The sequence below is a fragment of the Ovis aries genome, chromosome 7, assembly GCF_016772045.2.
Source record: "Ovis aries strain OAR_USU_Benz2616 breed Rambouillet chromosome 7, ARS-UI_Ramb_v3.0, whole genome shotgun sequence".
In the NCBI taxonomy this organism is placed as follows: domain Eukaryota; kingdom Metazoa; phylum Chordata; class Mammalia; order Artiodactyla; family Bovidae; genus Ovis; species Ovis aries.
Window position 1 is genome coordinate 12,799,943 of NC_056060.1, and position 18,790 is coordinate 12,818,732.

Below are 18,790 nucleotides of genomic sequence, written 5' to 3' on the forward strand. Positions count from 1 at the left end.
GCCTGACCCAGAGGAATTGCTATAAAAGCTTTAGGCATTTTGATTGTTACATGCAGCTGAATACAAACCTAAGCCCACTGCAGATGGGAGGAAAGAAACTTAAGACTGGGCTTCCCTGGTGGTCCAGTGGTTGAGACTCTGCCTGCCAATGCAGGGGACACGGGTTCAACCCCTGGTCCAGGAAGATCCCACATGCCGAGGAGCCACTAAGCTCAAGTACCGCAACTACTGAGCCTGCATACCTAGAGCCTGTGCTCCACAATAAGAGAAGCTGCTACAATGAGAAGCCCTCACGCCATAAGCAGAGAAAAGTAGCAACCAAGACCCAGCACAGCTAAAACTAAGTTAATTAAAAAAAAGAAATTTAACATTTACCCACTCTGCACCACTTTGGTGTTGCTTGCCTGTTTCATCCTCATACCAGCCTAGAAGGTACTCCACGCATGAGGTAAGCAGAGGGAGGCTCAAGAGGTGATCCTGCTGGCGAGCCAGTGACCCAGTTGGTGAGCACCAAGGCTGAGATTCAGACTCAGGTTCCCTGACTCACAGCCCATGCTCGCCCTACTCAGCTAGCAGCCTCCACTGAAGCACCATGGGAAGTGATGGGAACCAGCATCTACCGGACACCTGCTGCGTGCTGGGTCCCTAGATTGTGATGTCACCATCTCCCCACACAGGGGGTGAAGGTCAGGCACTGCACCTTGCTGTCACAGCCCTGCTCAGGACTGCTGAGACTCCCTCTTGCCTGCCGGGTTGAGCACCGTGCTTACCAGGCAGGGCCCAGCCTGCTCAGCTCCCACTCTTTCCTTTGCATTCCCTAACCCCTGCTACCCTGGGCCATCTTTGTCAAAAGCAGAGCCACTTGGGCCTCACTCCCTGGGCTTGTCTCAGGGAATTTGTACTCAGAACTTTTAGAAGAAGGGAGAACAATTATTTAGTAGTGTTTTTGGAGAGAACTTTTGAGTTTTGTTTTCATTTACTCCCAATGTTAGTCTTCCTGTTAGCCCCACCTTAAAGTAATTTATTTAAGACCTTTTTCTGCAACATCTTTCATTTTCCAGACATAATCACATCTCTGGCAGGAATCCCTTCCCCTCCTGGGGTCCATAATTACTCCTGCAGATGGATGATTGGTGCTAATGACTTAGCGAGGAGATGGCTGGGGAGCGGCCAGGCTGGGTGGGGTTTTGGAGCATCAGAGCGAGGGTAGCAGGAGGGGAGTGGTTCCTCCTTTGTTCCAGACCTGAAGCCTTGGTGAGGGTGTCAGTGTGGGCCCCGGGCCCAGTGCTCTCCCTCACGCCCCTGGGTGACACCCCGGCGTTGCTTCCAGCCTTCTCGACAATGTGTCTCATCTCAACTTTACCCCAGACCGAGGATACTAGGAGCAGAGTTTGTGCCCCAATTTGCAGAAGATGAAGTTAAGACACAGAGAGGTTAAGGGACTTGGGGAGAGTCAAGCAGCAGGCAGCAGGGAGATGGAGCTGGGGGGTCAGGTCTCAGTCCCAGCGAGTCTTCGCTCAGCACTGACTTCCCCCTTCCTGCACGGCTGTCCTGGGGTGAGCTTGGCCTTAGAGCCATAAGCCTGGGTTCTAGGCCAGCTCGAGGTTCTCACAGGTCAGTTCTCATAACTGCTCTGAACTTGGGTTTCCTCATCCGTGAGATACAGCCCCCCATACTGGCCTGGCTTTCCTCACAGGAGAGCCGTGAGGATTAACAAGCTTAGGCGGGACAGCTAGCTGGGTAAACTGTAAAGTGCCGCCCCACAGGAAGGGAGGGATACTGAAGGTGCCAGCCACTTGCCCTTGATGACAAAGGGCAGGAAGTCACTAGGCTCCAACTGTGAAATAAAGCGGCTGGGGTTGTCCCGCATCCTGGGAAAAGGCCTGAGGGAGCATCATTGCTAATTATTTACCACAGATCCATATCTCCAGATAACTTTCCCTTGCGGTTCAAAGTGCAGGTTCTGAGTTCAAACAGCTACAGACTCAACTCCTGGAGGCCACTGACCAACTAGAAAAGTTGCTTCAGCTCTCTGAGCCTCAGTTTTTTCACCTGTAAAATGGGGATCCTAACATCCCCTACCTATAGGGTTGCTGTAAAGATTAAATAAAATGATGTACGAAACAAACAAGAGAGCCTGGCCTAGGGGCTGCCACACTTCCTCAATGTTCCAAATGTGGGCCACTATCACCCCACTCCGCCATCCACTTCCTCCAGACCTTTTGGGGGAGCTCCTCTGACTCATGGCCCAGCCACACCCACCCTCCAGAGTCTGCGGGGTGGCCAGGAGTGGGAGCTGGCAGGGGAAGAAACCCCATCACTGTCAGAAGTGAAAGTGTTAGTTGCTTCGTCATGCCCGACTCTTTGCAATCCTATGGACTGTAGCCTGCCGGGATCCTCTGTCCGTGGAATTCTCCAGGCAAGAAGTGGGTAGCCATTAGACTTGGACAAAAGGAAAACTGGGAGTGTTTAAGGCCTGTTTAGGGACACCTCAGACCTGCCCCAATAGCTTCTACTGCACTGAGAATTGCAGGTGCTAGGCCTGAGACCCAAGTCCGAGGGCAGTGATGGAGACATGAGGAGCACGGCAGGGAGAAGGTGGTGTGACATGGGGATCGTCTATTTTTTTTAGAACAGAAGAGTCAACAGTTTTCCCTAATAAGGCCACGAACCATGGAGTCCCAGAGGGGGAAGGTTGGACTCAGCCTTTGCGACATAAAACCAGTTTTCTCTATTCTGCTCTGTGGATTAATTGCCAACATGATTTAACATGCTGGCGATGCCCCCATCCCTCCCTGCCCTGGGAAAAATCAGTAGGTGTTTGCTGTGGGGATAGAAAACTCATGAGACAGAGGCGAAGGTGGAAAAAGCATTGGATTGGGAGCTATGTCACTTGCTTCACATCCCAGGTCTGCCAGTGATTTGCTGTGTGACCTAAGATAAGTCACTTGCCCTGTCTGGACCTCAGTTTATAAAATAAGAGGGTGCACTAGGCAAGCACTGAGCATTCTTTCAACTCTGCCACTGTGAAGGCTAATTCCTGTTTTGTGCTCACATGGACCAGGAAGGGCAGGTGTGTTTAACCCACTTAAGAGACAGGAAACTAGGGCTCAGAGAGGCTGAACATGTTGCCTAAGGTCACACAGCTACTGAGCAGCAGACTTAAGATTCCAATCCAGACCTGTCTGACCCCACAGTCCATGCCCTTTGCCTCCAGTAAACAGAAGGAACCTCAACAACTTATTAAACATTCAGTACCCGCCAGGCTTTTTCTTAAGCATCGTGCCTATTTTATCTAATCCAATCCTAAAAATAATTCTAGGACATAATACCATTATTTCCCTTGTTTTATAGATGAAAAAACTAAGGCTTGCAAAGCATAAATAACAGGGCCAAGGGCACTCAGCAGATGACTACAGAGCTAGGGTTTGAGTACTGGACCATGTGTGTGTGTGTGTCTGTTTATATTTTTGGATCATTCTGCTATTTCCCTGTGCTCCTCTGCTCACAGACACATGGCAGCTAGAGGGTAAATTCTTCATCCCCAGCTCAGCATCCAGGAAAACCTTTTAGTGTAATAATTAGGAAGCTAGTCAACGGTGGGGGGCAGGGGATGAGAAGCTAGTTTCCTAGGCTTAGGGCTTGCTGTCTGCAGACCTCCGTTTGATGAAGAACAAAACAATTACAACAGGAAACGCACACACATATGCACACACATTATACGTGTCACCTGGCTCTAACTTTCAGTCAACCTTTTCTGGCCCCGTAGCTGCCCTTGCTCCCTAGTTTCAGCTCAGGAGCCATACAAGAAGCAGACATGCACTTTACCCAGCTGGTGGGGGCTGTGTGTGCACGGGGGGATGGTGACGTCTTTAAAGGACATAGGAAACCTCGGAGGAAAATTCAATCACTGCTCCACTGATCTGGATTTCCGTAATTCTCATCCCCCTCCTGCCTTCACCGGCCTGAGCGGCTGAGGTTTGCATATGACCTACCGACAGCACAGAGAAAGGGGAGAAAAATGGGGAAACGAGTTTGTTCATTTGGGTGATGGAGTGCCCGTTCCCCTTGCCAGCATGCAAGGTTCAATAACGGCAGACAGGGCTTCAAAAAATTGCAGCATAAATAGATGAGCCCTTTAAGGTAATAGAAATTCTGTCATCCAGGGGAGAAATATAGGCCTTGAGTCCCAGGGGAGGGGACACCAGGCCCCCCTTCCCTACCTCCCACACTCCCCATCCCCATTATAGCCTGAGCTGAAACGGAGCATCTGTGTGAGGAATGACCAGAAGGTCCCTTATCTCCCAGCCACACGGATTCGATGAGGGGGAGGAGGTCTGGGAAATCAAGTCTTTGTAGCTCTGGCAGTGACCTCACAGGTTGTTCACTCCAGGCACCAACGTGGCAGCAATTAGTTTTAGAGCAGCAGAGAAGGCTTCATCAGGCTGGCCACCTAGGTGAGGCCTTAATTAAGGAAAGGCTGGTCAACGGAGGAGCATGGAGGGGCTGAGGAGCCGGTCTTCTCCTCGCTGTGATGAGAAAGTCTATTCTTGGTTCTGCGGCTGTCCCTGGGAACCCTGCCGCTCCCAGTCGGGAGGAAGTTCCAGCTCTGCTCTTCCTCTCACTTCCATTTCCACCTGTACCCCCAGCAAGGGACTCTGGCCAGGACCAGTCAACCTCTTCAGGTGGGGGACCCCTTTGGATAAATAACAACAAAAATAACAGCGGCAGCATCCACAACAGTGGTGATGAAAATAGCTAATACTTGTTGAAGGATGACTAATATGCCAGGTATTCTAGTTATTTTATATGTATGAATTAATTTAATCAGCCCAGTAACTCACTGGGCTTTATTATTATTACCCTTTCACATATGAGAAAACAGAGGCACGGAAAGGTTGTATGTTGCCCCAGGTCACACAACTAATACTCAGCAAAGCTGGTATTTAAAGGCAGAGAATCTCCCTCCAGCATCTCTGAGTAACATCACTCTACAGTATTGCTAAGGTAGAAACTTGCATCATTTGCCCAGCGAACCTGGAATTGATGTTGGGGTCTAGCTGCTCCAGTCCCCCCTGCAGCTGCCTGTTTATTTGATGTGCAGAGAAGCCCATGGGTAGACTTAAGCTCCCACCCTGCTGGCAAGCCCCTTTGGAAATGCCATGAATTTCCTTCCTATAAAGGTCAGTTCTGGAACTTCTGCTACGGGCATTTCATCACTCTTCCCAAGATTTTTATTCATTTCAAAGTGTACTGAGCAAGATATTCATGTGGTAGGCATGCACAGGGAAAGGCAGTAGGAGGCTGGAGGGACTCAGACTCTGAGCCATGTGCTGTGGGAACAGAGGAGACGGAAGGGTTAATTCTAAAGTGAGGAATATTCAGGGAACACCTCATGGAAAAGGCAGTCTTTGACTTTAGCCTGAGAGGCTGAGAAGGATTTTCACAGACTGAGATAAGGACAGTAGGGAGGGTGTTCCAGGAAGAGGGAAAAGCCTGAAAAAATGGCATAGGTGGAGTCCTGAAGCAGACACTGTTTGGGGAAAGTGAATGTGTGTGGCCACAGTGCAGGTTTGCAGCAGGTAGATGAGGTTAGGGTGAACTAACTAGTTTTAAGGGCAAGTTACAAGGACTGGAGTTTGACCTTTATTTGGTGGGTAATGAGAAGCCATGAAGAGGGGTGATGGGGCCCTCAACTCCCAAGTGGATGGAAACCTCCACTTAGTCCCCTCAACGACAATTCAGAGACTCTTCCCTTACTTTGTGAATCATCCCTCACTTGGACAGTGCCAGGACTCTGCCACCTTGAGGCCCCTGACATGTGATCCTCACTCTACATTCCCTACCTCTGTTCACCCGGGTGCTCTTGCTGGGTAAAGATCCAGGGTTCTAACGAGGCAGGAACAGCAGCTCATGGGAACTGTCCAAGGTGCTGAACCAATGCCACACCCAATTTTAAACACTGCCATTTTAATGATTAGCTCCTACACCATTGTTTCTGTTGGGTAGGGAACTTCATTTCCATTTTACAGATGAGAAATGGAAGCTTCCAAAGTGAGAAGAACCAGAGCTAGAAACTTTGTTTCTTGTCTTTCAGCCCAGGGCTCTTTCCTCTTACTCTGCAGCCCCAGTGTAGTACAGCAATTCATAGCCCAAGTGAGTCCATTGCTGCTGCCAAGCTAACATGTACAATGCCCAGACTCTCTTCCCACTTCCATCCCTATGTTCATTTCCATAAGCACTGAAATGTATGTCCATGCTGAAGTGCTGAGACTGACCATTTAGGGTAACGCACAGCTGCTAAAATGGACCTGCTTGGGACAGCAGCTGTGCATATGTGTGGCTCTGTCGCATTGAGAATCCCTGGGCATAACTCATCCTGACATTCTCCTTCAGAGGGAGCGCTGGGCTTGAGGGAAGCAACGTTTCCCTACACTCTCATAGTTCACCAATAATTACTGGGCCTCTACTGTGTTTTAGGCACTAAGCCATGAACTTCCCATTTGAAGATTCTCACTCATGGTTAAGTCTCTGAATAGTTGAGGAAATTCAGAAGTAGGCAGGATAAGTGACCTACATCACTGCAAGGAGGTCCAACCAGTTCATCCTAAAGGAAATTAGACCTGAATATTCATTGAAAGGACTGATGATGAAGCTGAAACTCCAAAACTTCAGCCACCTGATGTGAAGAACTGACTCATTGGAAAAGACCCTGATTCTGGGAAAGATTGATAAGTGGAAGGCGAAGGGGTCGACAGAGGATGAGATGGTTGGATGGCATCACCGACTGGATGGAGGTGAGTTTAAGCAAGCTCTGGGAGTTGGTGATGGACAGGGAGGCCTGGCGTGCTGCAGTCCATGGGGTCGAAAAGAATCAGACATGACCAAGTGACTGGACTGAACTGAACTGAATGAGTCTCAAATTAATTTCCCATCCTAAAACTCTTTCCCTTGGTATCTCTAATTTTCTTGAAGAAATTGCTAGTCTTTCCCATTCTGTTGTTTTCCTCTATTTCTTTGCATTGATCACTGAGGAAGGCTTTCTTATCTCTTCTTGCTATTCTTTGGAACTCTGCATTCAGATGCTTATATCTTTCCTTTTCTCCTTTGCTTTTCACTTCTCTCCTTTTCACAGCTATTTGTAAGGCCTCCTCAGACAGCCATTTTGCTTTTTTGCATTTCTTTTCCATGGGGATGGTCTTGATCCCTGTCTCCTGTACAATGTCACGAGCCTGTATCCATAGTTCATCAGGCACTCTGTCTATCAGATCTAGTCCCTTATCTATTTCTCACTTCCACTGTATAATCATAAGGGGTTTGATTTAGGTCATACCTGAATGGTCTGGTGGTTTTCCCACTTTCTTCAATTTAAGTCTGAATTTCACAATAGGAGTTCATGATCTGAGCCACAGTCAGCTTCTGGTCTTGTTTTTGCTGACTGTATAGAACTTCTCCATCTTTGCCTGCAAAGAATATAATCAATCTGATTTCAGTGTTGACCATCTGGTGATGTCCATGTGTAGAGTCTTCTCTTGTGTTGTTTGCTAAGAGGGTGTTTGCTATGACCAGTGCATTTTCTTGGCAAAATTCTATTAGCCTTTGCCCTGCTTCATTCCGTACTCCAAGGCCGAATTTGCCTGTTACTCCAGGTTTTTCTTGACTTCCTACTTTTTCATTCCAGTCCCCTATAATGAAAAGGACATCTTTTTTGGGTGTTAGTTCTAAAAGGTCTTGTAGGTCTTCATAGAACTGTTCAACTTCAGTTTCTTCGGTGTTACTGGTTGGGGCATAGGCTTGGATTACTGTAATATTGAATGGTTTGCCTTGGAAATGAACAGAGATCATTCTGTCATTTTTGAGATTGCATCTAAGTACTGCATTTTGGACTCTTTTGTTGATCATGATGGCTACTCCATTTCTTCTAAAGGATTCCTGCCCACAGTAGTAGATATAATGGTCATCTGAGTTAAATTCACCCATTCCAGTCCATTTTAGTTCACTGATTCCTAGAATGTCAACGTTCACATTAGACATTAGACATTAGAGATACCAAGGGAACATTTCATGCAAAGATGGGCTTGATAAAGGACAGAAATAGTATGGACCTAACAGAAGCAGAAAATATTAAGAGGTGGCAAGAATACACAGAAGAACTGTACAAAAAAGAGCTTCACGACCCAGATAATCATGAAGGTGTGATCACTCACCTAGAGCCAGACATCCTGAAATGTGAAGTCAAGCGGGCCTTAGGAAGCATCACTATGAACAAAGCTAGTGGAGGTGATGAAATTCCAGTTGAACTATTTCAAATCTTGAAAGATGCTGCTATGAAAGTGCTGCACTCAATATGCCAACAAATTTGGAAAACTCAGCAGTGGCCACAGACCTGGTAAAGGTCAGTTTTCATTCCAATCCCAAAGAAAGGCAATGCCAAAGAATGCTCAAACTACCGCACAATTGCACTCATCTCACATGCTAGAAAAGTAATGCTCAAAATTCTCCAAGCCAGGCTTCAGCAGTACGTGAACTGTGAACTTCCAGATGTTCAACCTGGTTTTAGAAAAGGCAGAGAAAGCAGAGATCAAATTGCCAACATCCACTGGATCATCGAAAAAGCAAGAGAGTTCCAGAAAAACATCGATTTCTGCTTTATTGACTATGCCAAAACCTTTGACTGTGTGGATCACAATAAACTGTGGAAAATTCTAAAAGAGATGGGAATACCAGACCACCTGACCTGCCTCTTGAGAAACCTGTATGCAGGTCAGGAAGCAACAGTTAGAACTGGACATGGACATCTAGGTTGTTTCCATGTCCTGGCTATTATAAACAGTGCTGCGATGAACATTGGGGTACATGTGTCTCTTTCAATTCTGGTTTCCTCGGTGTGTATGCCCAGAAGTGGGATTGCTGGGTCATAAGGGAGTTCTATTTGCAATTTTTTAAGGAATCTCCACACTGTTCTCCATAGTGGCTGTACTAGTTTGCATTCCCACCAACAGTGTAGGAGGGTTCCCTTTTATCCACACCCTCTCCAGCATTTATTGCTTGTAGATTTTTGGATCGCAGCCATTCTGACTGGTGTGAAGTGGTACCTCATTGTGGTTTTGATTTGCATTTCTCTAATAATGAGTGATGTTGAACATCTTTTCATGTGTTTGTTAGCCATCCGTATGTCTTCTTTGGAGAAATGTCTATTTAGTTCTTTGGCCCATTTTTTGATTGGGTCGTTTATTTTTCTGGAGTTGAGCTGCAGAAGTTGCTTGTATATTTTTGAGATTAGTTGTTTGTCAGTTGCTTCATTTGGTATTATTTTCTCCCATTCAGAAGGCTGTCTTTTCACCTTGCTTATAGTTTCCTTTGTTGTGCAGAAGCTTTTAATTTTAATTAGATCCCATTTGTTTATTTTTGCTTTTATTTCCAGAATTCTGGGAGGTGGATCATAGAGGATCCTGCTGTGATTTATGTCGGAGAGTGTTTTGCCTATGTTCTCCTCTAGGAGTTTTATAGTTTCTGATCTTACATTTAGATCTTTAATCCATTTTGAGTTTATTTTTGTGTACGGTGTTAGAAAGTGATCTAGTTTCATTCTTTTACAAGTGGTTGACCAGTTTTCCCAGCACCACTTGTTAAAGAGATTGTCTTTACTCCATTGTATATTCTTGCCTCCTTTGTCAAAGATAAGGTGTCCATATGTGTGTGGATTTATCTCTGGGCCTTCTATTTTGTTCCATTGATCTATATGTCTGTCTTTGTGCCAGTACCATACTGTCTTGATGACTGTGGCTTTGTAGTAGAGCCTGAAGTCAGGCAAGTTGATTCCTCCCGTTCCATTCTTCTTTCTCAAGATTGCTTTGGCTATTCGAGGTTTTTGTATTTCCATACAAATCTTGAAATTATTTGTTCTAGTTCTGTGAAAAATGTGGCTGGTAGCTTGACAGGGATTGCATTGAATTTGTAAATTGCTTTGGGTAGTATACTCATTTTCACTATATTGATTCTTCCGATCCATGAACATGGTATATTTCTCCATCTATTAGTGTCCTCTTTGATTTCTTTCATCAGTGTTTTATAGTTTTCTATATATAGGTCTTTAGTTTCTTTAGGTAGATATATTCCTAGGTATTTTATTCTTTTCGTTGCAATGGTAAATGGAATACTAACACATATATATGGAATTTAGGAAGATGGCAATGACGACCCTGTATGCAAGTCAGGAAAAAAGACACAGATGTGTATAACGGACTTTTGGACTCAGAGGGAGAGGGAGAGGGTGGGATGATTTGGGAGAATGGGAATTCTAACATGTATACTATCATGTAAGAATTGAATCGCCAGTCCATGTCTGACGTAGGGTGCAGCATGCTTGGGGCTGGTGCATGGGGATGACCCAGAGAGATGTTGTGGGGAGGGAAGTGGGAGGGGGGTTCATGTTTGGGAACGCATGTAAGAATTAAAGATTTTAAAATTTAAAAAAAAAAAAAAAAAAAAGAACTGGACATGGAACAACAGACTGGTTCCAAATAGGGAAAGGAGTACGTCAAGGCTGTATATTGTCACCCTGCTTATTTAACTTATATGCAGAGTACATCATGAGAAACGCTGGGCTGGAAGAAGCACAAGCTGGAATCAAGATTGCCGGGAGAAATATGAATAACCTCAGATATGCAGATGACACCACCCTTATGGCAGAAAGTAAAGAGGAACTAAAAAGCCTCTTGATGAAAACCAAAGAGGAGAGTGAAAAAGTTGGCTTAAAGCTCAACATTGAGAAAACTAAAATCATGGCATCTGGCCCCATCACTTCATGGGAAATAGATGGGGAAACAGCAGAAACAGTATCAGACTTTATTTTTTTGGGCTCCAAAATCAGTGCAGATGGTAATTGCAGCCAGGAAATTAAAAGACGCTTACTCCTTGGAAGGAAAGTTATGCCCAACCTAGATAGCATATTGAAAAGCAGAGACATTACTTTGCCAACAAAGGTCCGTCTAGTCAAGGCTATGGTTTTTCCTGTGGTCATGTATGGATGTGAGAGTTGGACTGTGAAGAAAGCTGAGTGCTGAAGAACTGATACTTTTGAACTGTGGTATTGGAGAAGACTCTTGAGAGTCCCTTGGACTGCAAGGAGATCCAACCAGTCCATCCTAAAGGAGACCAGTCCTGGGTGTTCATTGGAAGGACTGATGTTGAAGCTCAAACTCCAATCCTTTGGCCACCTCATGCGAAGAGTTGACTCATTGGAAAAGACTCTGATGCTGGGAGAGATTGGGGGCAGGAGGAGAAGGGGACGACAGAGGATGAGATGGGTGGATGGCATCACCGACTCGATCGACATGACTTTGAGTGAACTCTGGGAGTTGGTGATGGACAGGGAGGCCTGGCGTGCTGTGATTCATGCGGTCGCAAAGAGTCGGACACGACTGAGCGACTGAACTGAACTCTCTTTCAAGGAAAAAGGCAGGTGCATAAATTCACAAACCAAAGAACAAATAAAGGCATTGCTAATTATCATTGACTGCGGGATGTTTCAGGGAGGGTTTCAGCCAAGTCTGCTCAACTAATTGCCCTAATGCCTGACTCCGACCAGAGCTGACTAATTGCAAGAAACTGGATTCATTCCGAAGCTGAGGCAAGGGCAATTGCTTGGTTTCCTGCCCTGGGAACCTGGTGTGTGCAGGAATGAGTCATGCTGGGTGAGAGCAACTGACCATCTTATAATCACCTCGAGTAGTTCCTGCTCACCCCCCGACAGGGCCCTGAAGAGCCTTTGCAGGTACAGTGAGCCTGCACAGGAGGAGATGGATGGAAATCGACGGGGTCTCAGCAGGGCTGCTTGGCTCACAGTCTGTCTCAGCCCTGAGCCCCAAGCAGGTAGGACTCCACGTGGAGATGATTCCTACAAGTGTCAAGTCTCCCAAAGTTCAAGGGCAGCAAGTTATTTTAATCCCAGATGGAAGCAGTAGAGACAGTAGCCTGGCCTCCAAACTGCTCGAGGCCTGACCTGGGGGCATTCATCCCCCACCCTGCACACTCATTGTTTACAGATGATGAACTAGGACCCTGGGAGGGGTAGCCGCTTGCCCAGAGTCTATCCCTGCCCTGGTAGTTGAGCTGGGACTGGGTCTGCAGGTCCTCTGCAATCTGCTGCAGTCACTTCACTTCAGCTTCAGTCACCTGATCACTCACCCGCATGAGACTTTTAATCCTGAACAGCCATTCTCTCCTACACAAATCCCAAACCGTGAGCACCCCATTTTTTCTATGGAAGTTGTGAACAAATATGTGGAGAAACAGTGGAAACAGTGGCAGACTTTACTTTTTTGGGCTCCAAAATCACTGCAGACGGTGACTGCAGCCATGAAATTAAGAGACTTTACTCCTTGGAAGGAAAGTTATGACCAATATTGACAGCATATTAAAAAGCAAAGACGTTACTTTGCCAACAAAGGTCTGTTTAGTCAAGGCTGTGGTTTTTCCAGTGGTCACGTATGGACGTGAGTGTTGGGCTACAAATAAAGCTGAGCGCTGAGGAATTGATGGTTTTGAACTACAGTGTTGAAGACTCTTGCGAGTCCCTTGGACTGCAAGGAGATCCAACCAGTTCATCCTAAAAGAAATCAGGCCTGAATATTCATTGGAAGGACTGATGTCCAAGCTGAAACTCCAATACTTTGGCCACCTGATGCGAAGAGCTGACTCATTGGAAAAGACCCTGATGCTGGGAAAGATTGAAGGCAGGAGTAGGGGACGACAGAGGATGAGAAGGTTGGATGGCATCACCGACTCAATGGACATAAGTCTGAGTAAACTCGGGGAGTTGGTGATGGACAGGGAGGCCTGGCGTGCTGCAGTCCATGGGGTCACAAAGAATTCAGACATGACTGAGAGACTGAGCTGAACTGTGAACCAAGCTCACAGCGATAAAGGTAAACAAGAGAGGAAATCTTCAGGAGGACAGATCTCTTTTTCTTCTGAAGATGTCGCTGGAATCATTTCCATCTAGTCTTACCTGCCTTGGGGAGATGAAGGGGGCAGCTGAACAGAGTTTTGTTCTATAGACCGGGGAAAACTGCCCACAAAAGACATTGCCACCAGGCAAACCTGCATTCTCACATCACGACAAGCGCTTCCTTGCAGGTCTTTGGATCACCTCGGCAGCGCACTGGCTTCAACCAGACCACACCCAGACCAAGTGCATCAGCATCTCCAGGAGGGCGGCCCAGGCATCAGTATTTGCAAAGCTCTCCAGGTGATTACAATGGGCAGCCCCAGGTGAGCGCCATCTCCTTCCTACTCAAAGCAGCACTGGCATCTCCTGGGAGCATGTTAGAAATGCAGAACCATAGGCCTCAGTTCTACTGCGTCAGAACCTACACTTAACAAGGACCATGGGTGGTTTCTGAGTTCACTAAAGTCTAAGAAGCACTGAGGAAAGGTACTCCATACAGCCCGTTTCTACATCTAGCAGCAACATTGCAAGGCAGGTGTCCCATTCCACAGGTCAAGAAACCGATCCTGAAAGAGGTTAACTCGCTGGCCCTGGGTCACACATTTGGGGAGTAGGACAGCAAGATGTGACCCTGGGCTTGTTCCAAAGGCCTGACTTTGGACTACACAAACCACATCTTATAGCACAAAAATATGACCACGGGGGTTGCCTGAATGTTTGGGTTCTCACACTCACTGGGCATGCACCACCTTTAAACAGGATTCCACTTGCAATGTCAAGTTCCCTGGAATCAAACTTCAAAAAGACCAGCATAATTCATGAGGAAATACAAATAGTAAATAAACACGTAGGGAAAAGGTTTTACTCTCCCTAGTAATCAGAGAAATGCAAATTACAGCAATATTGAGGAGCCATTTTCTAGCTATATAATTAGCAAAAATTAAAACAAGAAAAGAATGTCAGCAGAGTTGTTTTGAAATAGGTACAAGCATACACGACTGATGGCAGTGTAGATTTACACAACCCCTGAGGAGTGTAATATGGCAACATCCATCAAGAGCCACAAATACATGATGCCCACTGACCCTGGGAAGTCACCCTAAGGAAATAATTCAACAGGAGGGGAAAAGCCTTTGGTAGGAAGATGCTCACTGCACATGTGCTGTGAACTCTGGAAACAACTCAGTATTCAGCACTAAGGGAATGGCTGAGGATCATGGGGGTTCATCAACTCCTGCTGTGTTATGCAGCCACTAAAAATGGATAATCAAGAAGCTCCAGCAGCAAACGTGGGTGAAATACAGCAAAATACAAAGTCTTGTGGTTATTAGGTGCTCTGTGGTTATTCGGATGGAAAAATACTATGTGCGCAGGATATGGACAGACTGGAGCTGGGTACAAAGAAGACAACTGGTGTTCCAGGGTGAGGAGACAATGGAAAGACAGCTTCCTTCCATTTCATTTTGCAGTTACAAACCTCAGCAGGACTGGCCTTGGAGAACAGCCTTGGCAGCTCTCTGGTCATAGACTCCGAGCAGCCCATGCAGACACTCATTCTTCATCCCCGGGCACAGGGCCGCACTCCCTGATTCTGGCCCCTCTCCTCCTCTGTGGGGGCGGGGGTGGGCAGAGAGGCCATGGGAGCCCCCTCCCATCTTACCATGAAGCCTGGGGCACAGGTGCAGCTCCCAGTGACGCTGTGGCAGTCGGCACCGTTCTGACAGGTGCAGGGCAGCTGGCACCCATCACCATAGTAGCCAACAGGACAGGACTCATTGCAGTGGGAGCCAGCCCACCCTGGCTGGCAGGTGCAAGCTCCAGTCACGGGGTGGCAGCTGAGCAGATGAGAGAAGGATGAGAGGACAGTCTGGTCAGGAATGCGGCCATGTCCCCCCCTCTGCCCACCCCACGTCTGGGCTGCCCATGGTGCAGGATCGAAGAGCCTCTGATGTTAAACTGCGTAATGTTTTTATTTTATTTTTTTTATTTATGTGGCTGCACTTTGTCTTAGTTGCAGCACACAGGATCTTTAGTTGCAGCATGTGGGGTCTAGATCCCTGACTAAGGATCAAACCCGGGCCCCCCCTGCATTGGGAGTGTGGTGTCTTAGCCACTGAACCACCAGGGAAGTCCCTTTTTCTTTAAAAAAAATTTTCTTAGCTTAACGTTTTGTTTATTTGTCAGAACATGCCAAGGTTACATGGTCTTATGACCCCAAGAAACTGAGGCTCATAATTGTTAGAAAATTTGCCTAAAGTTACATTGCAAGGAAATGCAAAATCAGGATTAGATGTAGGTCTCCTGACTCCCAAACAAGTGCTCTTTATAATACAAATACAGAGACCAAAGTAGGAGCCAGCCTTTCCAGGTCCTTCCCTTGTGTACTGTGAGGTTCAGAGCTTCACCCACTCTGCACCCAAAGGAGATGCCCAGTGTGTGGGCAGGTACTAGGGGGCTGCACTGAGACCCAGTGGCTCTGTATACTGTAGGTACTTAATGAGCATTTGCTGAGTTAAAATGGAACCTCCGGCCAGATGAATCCTCCCCTCTCTGGAAAAGCCTGTACTGGAGAGGACACCCTCCATTCATGCATTGCCAGGGCTCTTTAAGACTGAGCAAGATCATCTCCATCCCTGGTCTGGCTAGCCCAGAAAAAGAACCCTTGGCTGGAGGCCAGGGCTGCCTGGCACGACCTCTAGAGAGGTGGGCAACCTCTGGCTGGGAGCGTCTGATCCAATAGCCAATATACATTCATGTTAGAGGAGATGCTGAGTGTGGTGACCATCTTCTTCTTAGAGCTTCTGTGGGGAGTGTAATTGACTGATGGCCCCACCTACTGTGTCTGAAATCCAGATAATCTACCTAAAGTCACATTGCAAGGAATTGCAAAATCAGGATTGGACACAGATCTCCTAACTCTCAAACAAGTGCTCTTTACAATACAAATCCACAGAGACCAAAGCAGGAGGCTTTGTTTTCTCTGTGGTCACACTTCCCCCCGGGCTCCTCTCAGCTAGAGCACAGCGGGAATATATTAAGGTCGACATATTCCTGGGAAGTCTGGGACTCCTCTGATGGGCAATTTGGCCGAAAGACTCCCCATCTTGTGAAACTTTCTTTGAACTGCGCTTCAGTTTAAGACTTTGCATCTAGCCTTCCTTCCTCCTGTGTTTCCTTCACACAGGTCAGATCTGCCTTGCAGTTGATGCTTTTCTAGCCTCCCCAGCCCTTTCCCCCTTTTCCCTCACAGCTGTGTTCCTATAAGACCTCTTGCATTTGGCGTCTGCTTCTGTCGGGGAGAACCCCAACTGACACTGTGGAGAAGATGCTGGATGGTAGAGACAAGCCTTTTGGATGTCCTGTGTCATCTGCTTCCCTGCTAAAAGTCCAGTTCCAAGGGCTGTGGTTGAAAGGCACACTCTGGGCTGGCAGGAGGAGCCTACATACAAATCTTGGTTCTGCGAAGTTCCACATAGGATATGGGCCTCGTCTCCCTGGGTCATTAGTGGATTCCCAGTGCCAGGCTCATATTCACTGCCCTATTAAGAATTCGGGAATGAATACCACTTTTACTACAAGTAATTATTTTCTCTCTCTGTTGACTTGTTTATCAACTGTCTCCCCACCAGGTGGCAGCTCCAAGGTGGTGGTGGGGGAGCGCAGTTGTCTGTCTCTTTCACTTCTGTATCATACCCCAGTGGCCAGCAGTGTCCCTGGCACCGGGAAGATACTTAATACGTATTTGGCAAATGAATTAATGAACAAACTAATTGCGTGAAGTCCAGCCAAGCCGATTCTCCTCTGGGAGCTCTGATTTTCTCATGGAAAATGAGGGATGGACAGGAGCAGACCGGTCCTGAATGGTAAGGACAAGTAGATAAAAATCATCTTGGAAAATGTTTAGTTTCATTAATTGTCCAAGTCAAAACAACAACTGGATATCATGCTTTCTCTACCAAAAATGTCGTTACTTTCTTTATTATTGTTTTTTAAAATGGACAATACTCAATGCTGGTAAAGGTTTCTAGAAAACGATTTGGGGTTATGTATCAGGAGTCCTAAAAATATTCAGGCCCTTTGGTCTTGTAATTCCATTTCTAAGAATCTATCCTAAGGAAATGATCACAGTTGTGGAGAAAGATTTATGCATGGAGATGTTCCCCGAAGCATTATTTATAACAGTGGAAAATTGAAGTAATTTAAATAATAATAAATAATATGTGACTAGGCTATTAAGGCACCAGGCACTTTACACCTATATTTCTAATCTTCAAGTAAGCCTGTGAGTTAGGCATTAGAGCCTCTATTTTTCAGATGGCACTTGGAGGTTATATGACTGGCCCAAGGTCACAAAGATAACTCAGTGGCAGCTGGAATTCAAACCCAGGTCTGTCTGGCCATGTTCTATTCACCGTCACATGCTGCCTCTGACACCAGGATACCGGTTAAATGAATTATGACAATTCATATGAAGGCATGGTAGAGAAGTACTCAAATGTTTTCCAGCCTGTTTAATGATATGACATAAGGGAAAATGAAATAAGCAAACTGTTTATCAAGACAAAGTCATGAGCTAAAGTATGAAAAAAGTGTAAAACAGACGTGGATGAAGAATGAACCAATTACAAGAGAATGGCTTCTGCGCTCACCTCTGGGTTGAGAAATTATGAAGGACTCTGAGTTTGTTCTTTAAATTTCTATGTATTCCCTTTCTCAAACTGAGCATCTATTCTATTAAACAGATAAAAAGCAATAAAATTACAAATATATAGAAAAGAGTGTGTGCAAAGGATGGATGTCTGAAGACTTCCCGACCTTCATGGGTCCCTGGCCCCCACACTGTAAGGGGAGTTAGTGGCCGGCACGGGTGCCGTGGGGCAGGGACCCCCGCCTTGGTGGGCCTGACTCTCAGCCAGACAGTTGTGGAGCACTCCTCTCTGTCATCAACGCTTCCAGCAAAGCTCTTAGGCATGGCCTCTCTCAGTTCCAACTTTCCAGGGGCCTCCTCTGAAGTTTTGATTTAGGGTCAGAGGGCCTGGCTCAATCCACAGTCATGGAGACTGACAGGCTTGGAAGTATTCAAGCATGTGGCAGGGCAGCACCGACTGCCACAATCAGCTCTGTACCGCCCTGAAGATTCTGAAGGGTCTCAGGCGCCCTCTTGCCCTTCTCTTCAGTAGACTCGCTTGTTACAGGTCCCTGCTCTGGTGTGAAGACTACTCGTGAAAAGCATACTAGATGAACAGTGAGCTGGCGAACATTGGCCTCTAAGCCCTCCTGCATTTCTGCTTTCCGTCTCAGCCCACCGGCGTTTTGGATGCACAGGGGTAGATCTCAACACCAATTTTACCTTTTACTCTGAGAAACCAGAAAGCTCAAAACCAAACCTGAAATCATTTTTCTGTCTCCTTTCATGTCTCTAAAAGTCTATTTTTAAAAATATAATTTCTATGTTCTTAATTTGATTACTTGTCATAGAAACTCCAAAAATCCTTTTGAAGAGAGAGTGGGGAATGACCGCTGACTCAGTCACTGACTCAGAAAACTGCCACCACTATGCTCTCAGCACCTTCGTCACAACTCCCCCTCCCTGGCGTCCCCTGCCCTGCCCACCCCGCCACCCCCACCACCCTGGCCTGGTGGCAGAGCCATTCCCTTGGGTCACATGGTGGGCAAACGACTGCTGGTTCGGCTCAGGCAAAAGTCGCAAACACGGATGCTACTTCACTTGAGTAGCTTTTTTCCACCCCCTCGCCTTTCTCCATTTCCCCCAGACATAGATTAATCACAAGTTAATAGGAGTGGAAAGCTGAACAATACAGGACCCTTTTCAGGGTG

The 18,790-nt window shown here is 46.6% G+C and overlaps 1 protein-coding gene across 16 annotated transcripts in view; it reads right to left on the bottom strand.

The window, feature by feature from the left end:
- The window catches only part of MEGF11 (multiple EGF like domains 11), a 398,161-nt gene that overhangs the window by 61,563 nt on the left and 317,808 nt on the right, over window positions 1-18,790 (bottom strand). For all 16 annotated transcript variants that reach the window (XR_006060297.2, XR_006060298.2, XM_027971510.3 and 13 more), the window contains one exon: window positions 14,613-14,787. Coding sequence is in view for 14 of the 16 variants with exons in the window: in XM_027971510.3 (XP_027827311.2) it covers window positions 14,613-14,787 (175 nt within the window). In the remaining 2 variants the exon portion in view is untranslated. The remainder of the gene's footprint in view (window positions 1-14,612; window positions 14,788-18,790) is intronic.